General features: G+C 48.1%; 1 protein-coding gene across 2 annotated transcripts; it reads right to left on the bottom strand.

Annotated features, from left to right (window-relative positions):
* Window positions 1-491: 491 nt before the first annotated feature.
* Window positions 492-14,519, bottom strand: MTO1 (mitochondrial tRNA translation optimization 1). 2 transcript variants are annotated; one of them, XM_073558671.1, is made up of 13 exons: window positions 14,348-14,519; window positions 11,088-11,286; window positions 10,764-10,963; window positions 10,575-10,692; window positions 10,103-10,392; window positions 9,911-10,023; window positions 9,645-9,835; window positions 9,431-9,561; window positions 6,347-6,551; window positions 5,954-6,125; window positions 5,744-5,862; window positions 5,393-5,550; window positions 492-1,312 (listed from the first exon to the last, which is right to left on the bottom strand). In XM_073558671.1, the coding sequence occupies exons 1-13, from the start codon at window positions 14,378-14,380 to the stop codon at window positions 1,166-1,168; spliced, it is 2,076 nt and encodes a 691-aa protein (XP_073414772.1). In that variant the 5' UTR covers window positions 14,381-14,519; the 3' UTR covers window positions 492-1,165. The 2 variants fall into 2 exon arrangements, with proteins under 2 accessions (XP_073414772.1, XP_073414771.1); XM_073558670.1 differs by having other exon boundaries at window positions 10,115-10,392; window positions 14,348-14,518.
* Window positions 14,520-15,903: the final 1,384 nt, after the last annotated feature.

Below are 15,903 nucleotides of genomic sequence, written 5' to 3'. Positions count from 1 at the left end.
GATGTGGGATATTAGGGGTAGTAGTCCGGTGGCTGTGGCTGAGGGGATGATGTGGGATATTAGGGGTAGTAGTCCTGTGGCTCTGGGTGATGGGATGATGTGGGATATTAGTGGTAGTAGTCCGGTGGCTCTGGCTGACGGGATGATGTGGGATATTAGTGGTAGTAGTCCGGTGGCTCTGGCTGACGGGATGATGTAGGATATTAGGGGTAGTAGTCCGGTGGCTCTGGCTGACGGGATGATGTGGGATATTATAGTGAATATGGCTATGCGGAGTGGGCGGGGCTCTACACTCAGCTTTATATATATAGATACATTTATTACAATTTGTTATAACTAACCGTAGTTAGTAACTATGCCTGGGCAGCGCCGGGCTCTTCAGCTAGTGTAATATATACATAAAAAAAACCTGCATCTGAAATGAACAGTTCTGCTGGCCCCTTATTGAAGGTTCAGCACTGATCGGATGAAGAACAATGAGACTCAGAGAATAGAACGATCACACCGGGTTTATTTGTACAAAACTTCCATAGAAGCTTCACTAGTGACCTGCCAGGACGTTTCACGCACCGCTGCCACAGGTCAGCAGCTGCTTGGTTCTGGAGTGTGACATCACACGCTGCTCACACTGTGATTGGTCTAAATCTCCATAGCTGGAAAATCCAAACATACAGCGCCCCCTATCTCATCAGCCACCGGCGGGTACAAGTCTGTACATCACTCATGGCCACACGGCTCCGATCCCGGCGACCTTCTCTGTTCACACCTGAAGCTGCAGACAAATCTACAGGGAGCCGTGCAGGCAGGTGTGAGGAGGCAGAGGCCCGGTCACGTGACCGACAGCAGGCGACAGGCGGGTGGCTGACCGTTACCAAGGTAACAGTTTAACAGCAGATTTGAATGTGACTGGAGAAGAAAATATAATATAATTTGTAAAGTTGCATAAAAGGAAAACTAGCGAGAACAAGATGGTGATAAGTTATTCACAGCAGGGTAAAGAAAGCAGGAGGAGAATCCGGAGAATCTCCCGACCACACTCTCCATGCAACGCAGGGGAAAATAAACAACTACAACTCCCATCAGGAAAGTCAGTGAGATTCCCAACACTCCGAACTCACAACTCTGCCTCGGTTATGCATAAACCGAGAGAAGCCGCAACGTCATCCTACAGCGTCCGGCCCATGGGGAGCGACCGCCGCTCATCCTCAGACCGCTCACCGCGCCATTTACCGGCCTCACAGGATCGGACATATCGTAATAAATTCAGAATGGCGGCAGGAGTCACCCCAGGAATACGGAAGGCAGCACCGATCTGTGGGAGAAGGAAACATAACCGCAGAGGGTTACCAGGCACAGAAACGGCATCATGTGGTATCATAGCAGTTATATTCCTGTACATAGGGGGCAGTATTATAGTAGTTATATTCTTGTACATAGGGGCAGTATTATAGTAGTTATATTCTTGTACATAGGGGCAGTATTATAGTAGATATATTCCAGTATATAGGGGCAGTATTATAGTAGTTATATTCTTGTACATAGGGGGCAGTATTATAGTAGATATATTCTTGTATATAGGGGCAGTATTATAGTAGTTATATTCTTGTACATAGGGGCAGTATTACAGTAGTTATATTCTTGTACATAGGGGGCAGTATTATAGTAGATATATTCCAGTATATAGGGGCAGTATTATAGTAGATATATTCTTGTACATAGGGGGCAGTATTATAGTAGATATATTCTTGTATATAGGGGCAGTATTATAGTAGTTATATTCTTGTACATAGGGGCAGTATTACAGTAGTTATATTCTTGTACATAGGGGGCAGTATTATAGTAGTTATATTCTTGTACATAGGAGCAGTATTATAGTAGTTATATTCTTGTACATAGGGGCAGTATTATAGTAGATATATTCTTGTACATAGGGGGCAGTATTATAGTAGATATATTCTTGTACATAGGGGGCAGTATTACAGTAGTTATATTCTTGTACATAGGGGCAGTATTACAGTAGTTATATTCTTGTACATAGGAGCAGTATTACAGTAGTTATATTCTTGTACATAGGGGGCAGTATTATAGTAGTTATATTCTTGTACATAGGAGCAGTATTATAGTAGTTATATTCTTGTACATAGGGGCAGTATTATAGTAGTTATATTCTTGTACATAGGGGCAGTATTACAGTAGTTATATTCTTGTATATAGGAGCAGTATTACAGTAGTTATATTCTTGTACATAGGGGGCAGTATTATAGTAGTTATATTCTTGTACATAGGGGCAGTATTACAGTAGTTATATTCTTGTATATAGGAGCAGTATTACAGTAGTTATATTCTTGTACATAGGGGGCAGTATTATAGTAGTTATATTCTTGTACATAGGAGCAGTATTATAGTAGATATATTCCAGTATATAGGGGCAGTATTATAGTAGATATATTCCAGTATATAGGGGCAGTATTATAGTAGATATATTCTTGTACATAGGGGGCAGTATTATAGTAGATATATTCTTGTATATAGGGGCAGTATTATAGTAGTTATATTCTTGTACATAGGGGCAGTATTACAGTAGTTATATTCTTGTACATAGGGGGCAGTATTACAGTAGTTATATTCTTGTACATAGGGGCAGTATTATAGTAGTTATATTCTTGTACATAGGGGCAGTATTATAGTAGTTATATTCTTGTACATAGGGGCAGTATTATAGTAGATATATTCCAGTATATAGGGGCAGTATTATAGTAGATATATTCCAGTATATAGGGGCAGTATTATAGTAGATATATTCTTGTACATAGGGGGCAGTATTATAGTAGATATATTCTTGTATATAGGGGCAGTATTATAGTAGTTATATTCTTGTACATAGGGGCAGTATTACAGTAGTTATATTCTTGTACATAGGGGGCAGTATTATAGTAGTTATATTCTTGTACATAGGAGCAGTATTATAGTAGTTATATTCTTGTACATAGGGGCAGTATTATAGTAGATATATTCTTGTACATAGGGGGCAGTATTATAGTAGATATATTCTTGTACATAGGGGGCAGTATTATAGTAGTTATATTCTTGTACATAGGGGCAGTATTACAGTAGTTATATTCTTGTACATAGGAGCAGTATTACAGTAGTTATATTCTTGTACATAGGGGGCAGTATTATAGTAGTTATATTCTTGTACATAGGGGCAGTATTATAGTAGTTATATTCTTGTACATAGGGGCAGTATTATAGTAGATATATTCCAGTATATAGGGGCAGTATTATAGTAGATATATTCCAGTATATAGGGGCAGTATTATAGTAGATATATTCTTGTACATAGGGGGCAGTATTATAGTAGATATATTCTTGTATATAGGGGCAGTATTATAGTAGTTATATTCTTGTACATAGGGGCAGTATTACAGTAGTTATATTCTTGTACATAGGGGGCAGTATTATAGTAGTTATATTCTTGTACATAGGGGCAGTATTACAGTAGTTATATTCTTGTATATAGGAGCAGTATTACAGTAGTTATATTCTTGTACATAGGGGGCAGTATTATAGTAGTTATATTCTTGTACATAGGAGCAGTATTATAGTAGATATATTCCAGTATATAGGGGCAGTATTATAGTAGATATATTCCAGTATATAGGGGCAGCATTATAGTAGATATATTCTTGTACATAGGGGGCAGTATTATAGTAGATATATTCTTGTATATAGGGGCAGTATTATAGTAGTTATATTCTTGTACATAGGGGCAGTATTACAGTAGTTATATTCTTGTACATAGGGGGCAGTATTACAGTAGTTATATTCTTGTACATAGGGGCAGTATTATAGTAGTTATATTCTTGTACATAGGGGCAGTATTATAGTAGTTATATTCTTGTACATAGGGGCAGTATTATAGTAGATATATTCCAGTATATAGGGGCAGTATTATAGTAGATATATTCCAGTATATAGGGGCAGTATTATAGTAGATATATTCTTGTACATAGGGGGCAGTATTATAGTAGATATATTCTTGTATATAGGGGCAGTATTATAGTAGTTATATTCTTGTACATAGGGGCAGTATTACAGTAGTTATATTCTTGTACATAGGAGCAGTATTACAGTAGTTATATTCTTGTACATAGGGGGCAGTATTATAGTAGTTATATTCTTGTACATAGGGGCAGTATTACAGTAGTTATATTCTTGTATATAGGAGCAGTATTACAGTAGTTATATTCTTGTACATAGGGGGCAGTATTATAGTAGTTATATTCTTGTACATAGGAGCAGTATTATAGTAGTTATATTCTTGTACATAGGGGGCAGTATTATAGTAGTTATATTCTTGTACATAGGGGCAGTATTACAGTAGTTATATTCTTGTATATAGGAGCAGTATTACAGTAGTTATATTCTTGTACATAGGGGGCAGTATTATAGTAGTTATATTCTTGTACATAGGGGCAGTATTATAGTAGTTATATTCTTGTACATAGGAGGCAGTATTATAGTAGTTATATTCTTGTACATAGGAGCAGTATTATAGTAGTTATATTCTTGTACATAGGGGGCAGTATTATAGTAGTTATATTCTTGTACATAGGAGCAGTATTATAGTAGTTATATTCTTGTACATAGGGGGCAGTATTATAGTAGTTATATTCTTGTACATAGGGGCAGTATTACAGTAGTTATATTCTTGTATATAGGAGCAGTATTACAGTAGTTATATTCTTGTACATAGGGGGCAGTATTATAGTAGTTATATTCTTGTACATAGGGGCAGTATTATAGTAGTTATATTCTTGTACATAGGAGGCAGTATTATAGTAGTTATATTCTTGTATATAGGAGCAGTATTATAGTAGTTATATTCTTGTACATAGGGGGCAGTATTATAGTAGTTATATTCTTGTACATAGGAGCAGTATTATAGTAGTTATATTCTTGTACATAGGGGGCAGTATTATAGTAGTTATATTCTTGTACATAGGGGCAGTATTACAGTAGTTATATTCTTGTATATAGGAGCAGTATTACAGTAGTTATATTCTTGTACATAGGGGGCAGTATTATAGTAGTTATATTCTTGTACATAGGGGCAGTATTATAGTAGTTATATTCTTGTACATAGGAGGCAGTATTATAGTAGTTATATTCTTGTACATAGGAGCAGTATTATAGTAGTTATATTCTTGTACACAGGAGCAGTATTATAGTAGTTATATTCTTGTACATAGGAGCAGTATTATAGTAGTTATATTCTTGTACATAGGAGCAGTATTATAGTAGTTATATTCTTGTACATAGGGGCAGTATTATAGTAGTTATATTCTTGTATACAGGGGCAGTATTATATTTCTTCACGTATAATTCTTACCGTCTCAGGCCGACTCACTGATAGTTTCTCCCGGACTTCATTAGATAAGGCGATATCGAGACTCATGTAGTCCAGATTTTCGGGTAATATTAATGACTCGTCTCTCTGGACCTCCGCGATCTCTTTGTGTTGGTAGGTGACGTATAGCTCATACAAAGCTGCAATACAAAACCCATATCATGCAGCGGAGATATCAGATCTCGGAGAGTCCCCAGTTGAGGCCATATTATAGCTATGACAACAAGGAAATAAAATCTATAAATAAGTGACAGAGGTAGGAAAGGGCAGGATTATATGCAGATTTTGGCAGTGTGCCCCCCAGCTGCCCCCCACAATCACCCCTGGATTTACCTTCTATTCGTAAGCGCTGCGCCACATCCCGCTTTTCACTAAATGTGCGCAGAAGGTCAGGAAACAGCGCTGCGAGGGTCCGGACCTCCACCCCGTAGTATCGCAGCAGTTCCACGCCACTAGAGGAGGAGACCACCATGTCAGCGCTGTGTGGAGGGGTCCGGCTCACTGCTCATACACATCGGCCCGGGACCCCTGTATATAACGTACCTGAGAGGGCTGACCCGGGTACTGCTGATGGCCGCCTCCGGGACCAACTTCTGCCACTTGACTGATGAAAACTGGAGGGAGCGGAGAGCTGCCAGCCCGTCATCCAAAGCTTCCTTGGTGGTCCGAGCGCGGTCATACCTCTCCCGAGATATACAGCCCGCGTCTTCATACCCTGAGAAACACAAGAACGTGACATCCATGAAGATCCGCCAACCCTAATCTACACTGGTCACAACTGTAACAAACCCTCAGCTGTGACGAGTATCACGTGATGATTGTCCTATTCACTGTCAGCAAGAAGAAACGGCAACAAAACAGTTTACAGACCCTCCCTTACAGGAGGGGTTAATCATGAGACCCCTTCCCTGTCGCCCGCCACCTCCTCCTGCTCACCCTTCAGCGAGAGCCGTGTATCCGCGTTGTCCGGTCTTAGCGTCATGCGGTACTCTGCCCGGCTGGTGAACATGCGGTACGGCTCCCGAGTACCCTGCGTCGTCAGGTCATCAATAAGGACCCCAATGTATCCCTCTGTGCGGCTCACGGTGAAGGCGGGACGACCCGCGGCCCTGAGGGCGGCATTTATTCCGGCAATGATCCCCTGAAAGGACAGATAAGAGTTAAATACAATGCAGAAATAGGAGGTAATGAGGTTACAGTGGGAAGGTGGGGTCACCCGCTGCATACCTGAGCGGTCACCCACAGTGTACCTGAAGGGTCACCCGCTGCACACCTGAGCGGTCACCCACTGCGTACCTGAAGGGTCACCCGCTGCGCACCTGAGCGGTCACCAACTGCGTACCTGAAGGGTCACCTGCTGCGCACCTGAGCAGTCACCCACTGCATACCTGAAGGGTCACCCGCTGCGCACCTGAGCGGTCACCCGCTGCGCACCTGAGCGGTCACCAACTGCGTACCTGAAGGGTCACCCGCTGCGCACCTGAGCAGTCACCAACTGCGTACCTGAAGGGTCACCCGCTGTGCACCTGAGCGGTCACCCACTGCGTACCTGAAGGGTCACCCGATGTGCACCTGAGCGGTCACCCGCTGCGTACCTGAAGAGTCACCCGCTGCGCACCTGAAGGGTCACCCGCTGCGAACCTGAAGGGTCACCCGCTGCGCACCTGAAGGGTCACCCACTGCGCACCTGAGCTGTCACCCGCTGCGTACCTGAGCAGTCAACCACTGCGTACCTATGGGGGTCATCTGCTGCGTACCTGAAGGGTCACCCACTGCGCACCTGAGTGGTCACCCGCTGCGCACCTGAGCGGTCACCCGCTGCGCACCTGAGCGGTCACCCGCTGCGCACCTGAAGGGTCACCCGCTGCGCACCTGAGCGGTCACCAACTGCGTACCTGAAGGGTCACCCGCTGCGCACCTGAGCAGTCACTAACTGCGTTCCTGAAGGGTCACCCGCTGTGCACCTGAGCGGTCACCCACTGCGTACCTGAAGGGTCACCCGATGTGCACCTGAGCGGTCACCCGCTGCGTACCTGAAGAGTCACCCGCTACGCACTTGAGCGGTCACCCGCTGCGTACCTGAGCAGTCAACCACTGCGTACCTATGGGGGTCATCTGCTGCGTACCTGAAGAGTCACCCGCTGCGTACCTGAAGGGTCACCCACTGCGCACCTGAGCGGTCACCCGCTGTGCACCTGAGCGGTCACCCGCTGCGTACCTGAAGGGTCACCCGCTGCGTACCTGAGCAGTCAACCACTGCGTACCTAAGGGGGTCACCCGCTGCATACCTGAAGAGTCACCCGCTGCATACCTGAAGGGTCACCCACTGCGCACTTGAGCGGTCACCCGCTGCGTACCGGAGCAGTCAACCACTGCGTACATAAGGGGGTCACCTGCTGTGTACCTGAAGAGTCACCCACTGCGCACCTGAGCGGTCACCCGCTGTGTACCTAAGGGGCTCACCCGCTGCACACCTGAATGGTCATCCGCTGCGCATCTGAGCGGTCACCCGTTGCACACCTGGTCACCTGCTGTGCACCTAAAGTTACTGGTGACACATTACCTTTGTATTTTAAATAAATATTTTTTACATTTTAAAAATTACGTAAAGTTAAATGGGTCAATGCAAAAGTGTGGCCACCCTGCATGGTAAGTACCTCGTAGCACCCCCTTTTGCAAGTATCACAGCTTATAGCTAGACTAGAGTCTTTCAATTCTTGCTTGAGGGATTTTCATCCATTCTTCCATGGAGAATTCCTCCAGTACTGTGAGATTCCAGGGGCATCGTGCATCCTCTGCTATTTTGAGGTCTAGACACAGATTATCAATGATGTTCAGATCAGGGGACTGTGAGGGCCATTGTAAAACCTTCAGTTTGCGCCTTTTGAAGTTGTCTATTGTGGACTGTGACGTGTGTTTAGGATCATTCTCCATTTGTAGAAGCCATCCTCTTCCTCTTTTCACAGATGGTGTTATGTTTGCATCAAGAATTTGTGGAAATTTCATTGAATCCATTCTTTCCTCTACCCGTGAAATGTTTCCCGTGTCACTGGCTGCAACACAACCCCAAAGCAGGATTGATCCGCCCCCATGCTTAATGGTCGGCCTGATGTTCTTTTCCTCAAATTCTGGGCCCTTTTTTCTCCACTTTTGATCATTGTGGTTCTATTTTATCCTTATCGGTCCACAGTACTTGTTTCCAAAATGTATCAGGCTTGTTTAGATGTTATATTTCATCCTTCTGATGCTGAAATTTATGGTAAGAACACAGGAGAGGTTTTCTTCTGATGACTCTTCCCTGAAGGCCATATTTGTGCAGGTGTCACTGAACAGTAGAACAATGTATCACAATTCCAGAGTCTGGTAAATCTTTCTGAAGGTCTGTTACAGTGAAGCGGGGGGTTCTGATTTGCCTCTCTAGCAATCCTACGAGCAGCTCTCACTGAAATTTTGCTTGGACTTCCAGACCTTAATTTGATCTCCACCGTTCCTGGTAACGGCCATTTCTTAATTACATTTCGAACTGAGGAAAGGGCAACTTGAAAACGCTTCTCTATCTTCTTATTGTCTTCTCCTGCTTTGTGGGCCTCCACCATTCTCATTTTCAGAGTGCTTGGCAGCTGCTTAGAAGAACCCATGGCTGCTGTTTTTTGGTACAAGGCTAGAAGAGGCTGGGTTTTTATAAAGCTGGGAACCTTGCATCACCTGGCCTTTCCTAACGATGACAGTGAACAAGCCATAACCTAACAGGCTAATTATGGTCTGAAACCTTGGACAAAGTTATCTGGGCACACAAATCTCCAAGGGTGCCCAAAGTTTTGCATCACCCCATTTTTCTTTTTGGAATTTTTAAAATGTATAAAAATGACAATATTTTATTTATTTTCTGCCAAAACTACAAAGTAAATGTGTCATCTGTAACGTTAGTCCTTTTAAATCATTTCATCTTGACCTTGCTTAACTATTCACAATAACAGTAATTTTGACCAGGGGTGCCCAAACTTTTACATGCCACTGTACCTGAGCGGCCGCCTCCTCGTACCCAGTGGTGCCATTGATTTGCCCGGCCAAAAAGAGTCTTTGGACCAGAAAAGTCTCCAGAGAGGAGCGCAGCTGCCGAGGGTCCAGAAAGTCGTACTGCACCCCATACCCTGCGAATGTGGAGATCAGAGTCAGAATGATGGGCAGCTCCATAGAGCACCACCATATTCTGCAGTGCGGTACAAGCACCCACCGGGCATCAGCATATGAGCCTTCTCCAGTCCAGGGATCTCCTGCAGAAGCCTCTCCTGAGCCTCGGCCGGAAGTGTCACCGACAGACCCTGGGGGTAGATGACATCGGAGTCCAGGCCCTCGGGTTCCAGCCAGACCTGGTGTCTACGACCGGGAAAACGCAAGACTTTCGACTCAATGGAGGGGCAGTACCTAAAGGAGAAGGTCAGGTGATCACAAAAGGTGTCAGTAATGGATCGGGCGGTGGTCGGGTCTGTCCGGCCTCACCTTGGGCCGGCGCTGGTCTCCTTCACGTGACTGCTCAGGTGTAGATTCTCCCGAATGATCTGCTCCACGGCAGCGGTCGTGTACGTCAGGTGACAGGGAAGTTGGTCTTCAGGCTAAAACACATGGCGAGTTCTCGTCACCCCCTGCTGGTTCGGAGTCTGTACTGTGGGCGATGTACTGTTTATACTGTACCCTGATCCACACCCGGTCGTTCATGAAGCTGAAGGGAATGGGGGGGTCATCAGCCTCGTGTCTCATCACAGCACTGAAGTCCACAGAGTCCTTGGCGATACGAGGTGGGGTCCCGGTCTTCAACCTCCCAACAGCGAATCCCAGGCGTTCCAGCGTTTGTGCCAGACCCACGGACGGTGTTTCACCCCAGCGACCAGCGGGTATATGCTCTGTGCCGACCCGCACCATTCCGCGCAGAAACGTACCGTTAGTCAGCACCACACTGCTGGCAAATATCTTACTGCCGTCCGCTGGAGAAAGAGAAATAATGGAGGATATTGTGATAATTGTGCTGAAATACACTGTGCTGCTGGTAGGATTCTGGAAGAAAATGTTGGGGCAGGATAGGATGCTTTTGCAGCAGGCTACTCTTGCTCCCTCCATGCTTTACACTGCAGCACAGCTTGGAGACTAACACGTGGATAATACATACCCAGAGTGACTCCGCTGACTTGACATTTCCCGGGGTGCGTGGAGTCCGGGGGGTCCAGGATTAGGTCCTCTACAGAGCCTTCTACCACGGAGAGGCCCGGCGTGTTCAAGATCTCTTTCTGCAGAGGATACGGACAGTCATGCACAGAGCATATATATATACTGCCATCTCCTGGAGAGCAGCGCGCACCTGCAGGTTCTGCTTGTATAACTTCCTGTCAATCTGTGCTCGCAGCCCCCAAACCGCTGGACCCTTGCGTCGGTTTAAGACCTTGTAGTGGATCCCAGAGAGATCACAAATCCTCCCACAAACTCCGTCCAGGGCGTCCACTTCTCTCATCAGGTGACCCTTGCCGATGCCCCCAAAAGACGGGTTACAGGACATCTGACCTGCAGGGCGCACAGACATGAGGTTACACATGGAGCGCACAGCGCCTGGCCCGTCTGCTCACAGATTATCAGGGTCTGGTGATGGCCAGTGACGCCAGACTGCGAGGATGACGGGTGCCATTACCTATTGTCTCCACCTTGTGTGTGACCAGCAGGGTCCTGGCTCCGGCCCGCGCCGCGGCTGCAGCAGCTTCAGTGCCCGCATGTCCTCCTCCCACCACCACCACATTATAGTGCGGCGTCTCCTCATCACCAGGGGAAGAGCTGAGGGCGCGGCGAGAAATCCGGAAAAATGAAGAGCGAACGCCATGGTGGAAAATCCACTACAAGGGAAAAGGAGACAGTCAGAAAAGAGAACAGCCAGAACCAGTGCTTCTGCCTCCCAAAGGAAACCGAGCCCCTGACACTGCCCCCCCGAGGTAACCAAGCATCTGACACTGCCCCCCCGAGATAACAAAGGGTCTGACACTGCCCCCCCGAGGAAACCGAGCCTCTGACACTGCCCCCCCCGAGGTAACCGAGCCTCTGACACTGCCCCCCCCCGAGGTAACCAAGCATCTGACACTGCCCCCCCGAGATAACCAAGGGTCTGACACTGCCCCCCCGAGGAAACCGAGCCTCTGACACTGCCCCCCCCGAGGTAACCGAGCCTCTGACACTGCCCCCCGAGGTAACCAAGCATCTGACACTGCCCCCCGAGGTAACCAAGGGTCTGACACTGCCCCACCGAGGAAACCGAGCCTCTGACACTGCCCCCCAAGAGGTAACCGAGCCTCTGACACTGCCCCCCCGAGATAACCAAGGGTCTGACACTGCCCCCCCGAGGAAACCGAGCCTCTGACACTGCCCCCCCGAGGTAACCAAGCATCTGACACTGCCCCCCCCCGAGATAACAAAGGGTCTGACACTGCCCCCCCGAGGAAACCGAGCCTCTGACACTGCCCCCCCCGAGGTAACCGAGCCTCTGACACTGCCCCCCCCCGAGGTAACCAAGGGTCTGACACTGCCCCCCCGAGGTAACCGAGCCTCTGACACTGCCCCCCCGAGGTAACCAAGCATCTGACACTGCCACCCCCGAGGTAACCAAGCATCTGACACTGCCCCCCCGAGGTAACCAAGCATCTGACACTGCCCCCCCTGAGGTAACCAAGCATCTGACACTGCCCCCCCCGAGGTAACCAAGGGTCTGACACTGCCACCCCCGAGGTAACCAAGCATCTGACACTGCCCCCCCGAGGTAACCAAGCATCTGACACTGCCCCCCCCCGAGATAACAAAGGGTCTGACACTGCCCCCCCGAGGAAACCGAGCCTCTGACACTGCCCCCCCCGAGGTAACCGAGCCTCTGACACTGCCCCCCCCCGAGGTAACCAAGGGTCTGACACTGCCCCCCCGAGGTAACCGAGCCTCTGACACTGCCCCCCCGAGGTAACCGAGCCTCTGACACTGCCCCCCCGAGGTAACCAAGCATCTGACACTGCCACCCCCGAGGTAACCAAGCATCTGACACTGCCCCCCCGAAGTAACCAAGCATCTGACACTGCCCCCCCTGAGGTAACCAAGCATCTGACACTGCCCCCCCCGAGGTAACCAAGGGTCTGACACTGCCACCCCCGAGGTAACCAAGCATCTGACACTGCCCCCCCGAGGTAACCAAGCATCTGACACTGCCCCCCCCGAGGTAACCAAGCATCTGACACTGCCCCCCCCGAGGTAACCAAGCATCTGACACTGCCACCCCCGAGGTAACCAAGCATCTGACACTGCCCCCCCCGAGGTAACCAAGCATCTGACACTGCCCCCCCGAGGTAACCAAGCATCTGACACTGCCCCCCCGAGGTAACCAAGGGTCTGACACTGCCCCCCCGAGGAAACCAAGGGTCTGACAGTGCCCCCCCGAGGAAACCGAGCCTCTGACACTGCCCCCCCCGAGGTAACCGAGCCTCTGACACTGCCCCCCCCCCCCGAGGTAACCGAGGGTCTGACACTGCCCCCCCGAGGAAACCGAGCCTCTGACACTGCCCCCCCGAGGTAACCGAGAGTCTGACACTGCCCCCCCCCCGAGGAAACCGAGCCTTTGACACTGCCCCCCCCGAGGTAACCAAGGGTCTGACACTGCCCCCCCGAGGTAACCGAGCCTCTGACACTGCCCCCCCCGAGGTAACCGAGCCTCTGACACTGCCCCCCCCGAGGTAACCAAGGGTCTGACACTGCCCCCCGAGGTAACCAAGCATCTGACACTGCCCCCCCGAGGTAACCAAGGGTCTGACACTGCCCCCCCGAGGAAACCGAGCCTCTGACACTGCCCCCCCCGAGGTAACCGAGCCTTTGACACTGCCCCCCCCCGAGGTAACCAAGGGTCTGACACTGCCCCCCCCCCGAGGTAACCAAGCATCTGACACTGCCCCCCCCGAGGTAACCGAGCCTTTGACACTGCCCCCCCGAGGTAACCAAGCATCTGACACTGCCCCCCCCCGAGGTAACCAAGGGTCTGACACTGCCCCCCCGAGGTAACCGAGCCTCTGACACTGCCCCCCCCGAGGTAACCGAGCCTCTATCCTGTGTGATACCGACTGCTGAGCCGTGTATCTAATCCTCTCCTGTGTGATACTGACTGAGACGTGTATCTAATCTTCTCCTGTGTGATACTGACTGCTGAGCCGTGTATCTAATCCTATCCTGTGTGATACTATCTGCTGAGCCGTGTATCTAATTCTATCCTGTGTGATACTGACAGCTGAGCCGTGTATCTAATCCTATCCTGTGTGATACTGACTGCTGAGCCGTGTATCTAATCCTCTCCTGTGTGATACTGACTGCTGAGCCGTGTATCTAATCCTATCCTGTGTGATACTGTCTGCTGAGCCGTGTATCTAATCCTCTCCTGTGTGATACTGTCTGCTGAGCCGTGTATCTAATCCTCTCCTGTGTGATACTGCCTGTTGAGCTGTGTATCTAATCCTCTCCTGTGTGATACTGTCTGCTGAGCCGTGTATCTAATCCTCTCCTGTGTGATACTGACTGCTGAGCCGTGTATCTAATCCTCTCCTGTGTGATACTGCCTGCTGAGCTGTGTATCTAATCCTCTCCTGTGTGATACTGTCTGCTGAGCCGTGTATCTAATCCTCTCCTGTGTGGTACTGTCTGCTGAGCCGTGTATCTAATCCTCTCCTGTGTGATACTGACTGCTGAGCCGTGTATCTAATCCTATCCTGTGTGATACTGACTGCTGAGCCGTGTATCTAATCCTCTCCTGTGTGATACTGACTGCTGAGCCGTGTATCTAATCCTCTCCTGTGTGATACTGACTGCTGAGCCGTGTATCTAATCCTATCCTGGGTGGATACATAGGACCTATCCCCTCCCTCCATACATCCTTCTCACCTTCCCCCCGTGCTCTGCTCTGGACGCCGCCATGTTGGTGACCTCCCACCGACCATAGAGACGGAGACGCTCCTGCCGTGGAGGAATATAGCTGCTCTTCTCTATGACGGCCGTTCTGTGGATGAGGAGACTCCTCACTATTCCTCTCTCACAGCTCCTGGTCTCCCCGGGCTGTATCTCTGTGTAACTGACTGTTCCCTTCTACCATTTATGGAGATTTTCTATTATTTTTAACCAGAGCTGCAGTCGGTATATAGGGATCAGGCCTGTCACTAATGGTAGGAGCCATCCTGCCCCTGTATATATAGTATATAGGGGGATATACACAGTATATAGGGATCAGGCCTGTCACTAATGGTAGGAGCCATCCTGCCCCTGTATATATAGTATATAGGGGGGATATACACAGTATATAGGGATCAGGTCTATCACTAATGGTAGGAGCCATCCTGCCCCTGTATATATAGTATATAGGGAGGATATACACAGTATATAGGGATCAGGCCTATCACTAATGGTAGGAGCCATCCCGCCCCTGTATATATAGTATATAGGGAGGATATACACAGTATATAGGGATCAGGCCTATCACTAATGGTAGGAGCCATCCCGCCCCTGTATATATAGTATATAGGGAGGATATACACAGTATACAGGGATCAGGCCTATCACTAATGGTAGGAGCCATCCTGCCCCTGTATATATAGTATATAGGGAGGATATACACAGTATACAGGGATCAGGCCTGTCACTAATGGTAGGAGCCATCCTGCTCCTGTATATATAGTATATAGGGGGATATACACAGTATATAGGGATCAGGCCTGTCACTAATGGTAGGAGCCATCCTGCCCCTGTATATATAGTATATAGGGAGGATATACACAGTATATAGGGATCAGGCCTGTCACTAATGGTAGGAGCCATCCTGCCCCTGTATATATAGTATATAGGGGGATATACACAGTATATAGGGATCAGGCCTGTCACTAATGGTAGGAGCCATCCTGCCCCTGTATATATAGTATATAGGGAGGATATACACAGTATATAGTGATCAGGCCTGTCACTAATGGTAGGAGCCATCCTGCCCCTGTATATATAGTATATAGTGAGGATATACACAGTATATAGGGATCAGGCCTATCACTAATGGTAGGAGACATCCTGCCCCTGTATATATAGTATATAGGGGGATATACACAGTATATAGGGATCAGGCCTATCACTAATGGTAGGAGCCATCCTGCCCCTGTATATATAGTATATAGGGGGATATACACAGTATATAGGGATCAGGCCTATCACTAATGGTAGGAGCCATCCTGCCCCTGTATATATAGTATATAGGGAGGATATACACAGTAAATAGGGATCAGGCCTTTCACTAATGGTAGGAGCCATCCTGCCCCTGTATATATAGTATATAGGGGGGATATACACAGTATATAGGGATCGGGCCTATCACTAATGGTAGGAGCCATCCTGCCCCTGTATATATAGTATATAGGGAGGATATACACAGTATATAGGGATCGGGCCTATCACTAATGGTA

This window comes from Dendrobates tinctorius, unplaced genomic scaffold (genome assembly GCF_039654945.1).
Source record: "Dendrobates tinctorius isolate UK_male_01 unplaced genomic scaffold, ASM3965494v1 ptg000257l, whole genome shotgun sequence".
In the NCBI taxonomy this organism is placed as follows: domain Eukaryota; kingdom Metazoa; phylum Chordata; class Amphibia; order Anura; family Dendrobatidae; genus Dendrobates; species Dendrobates tinctorius.
The sequence above is the reverse complement of the archived record's forward strand: the minus strand, read 5'-3'. Positions and strand labels throughout refer to the sequence as shown.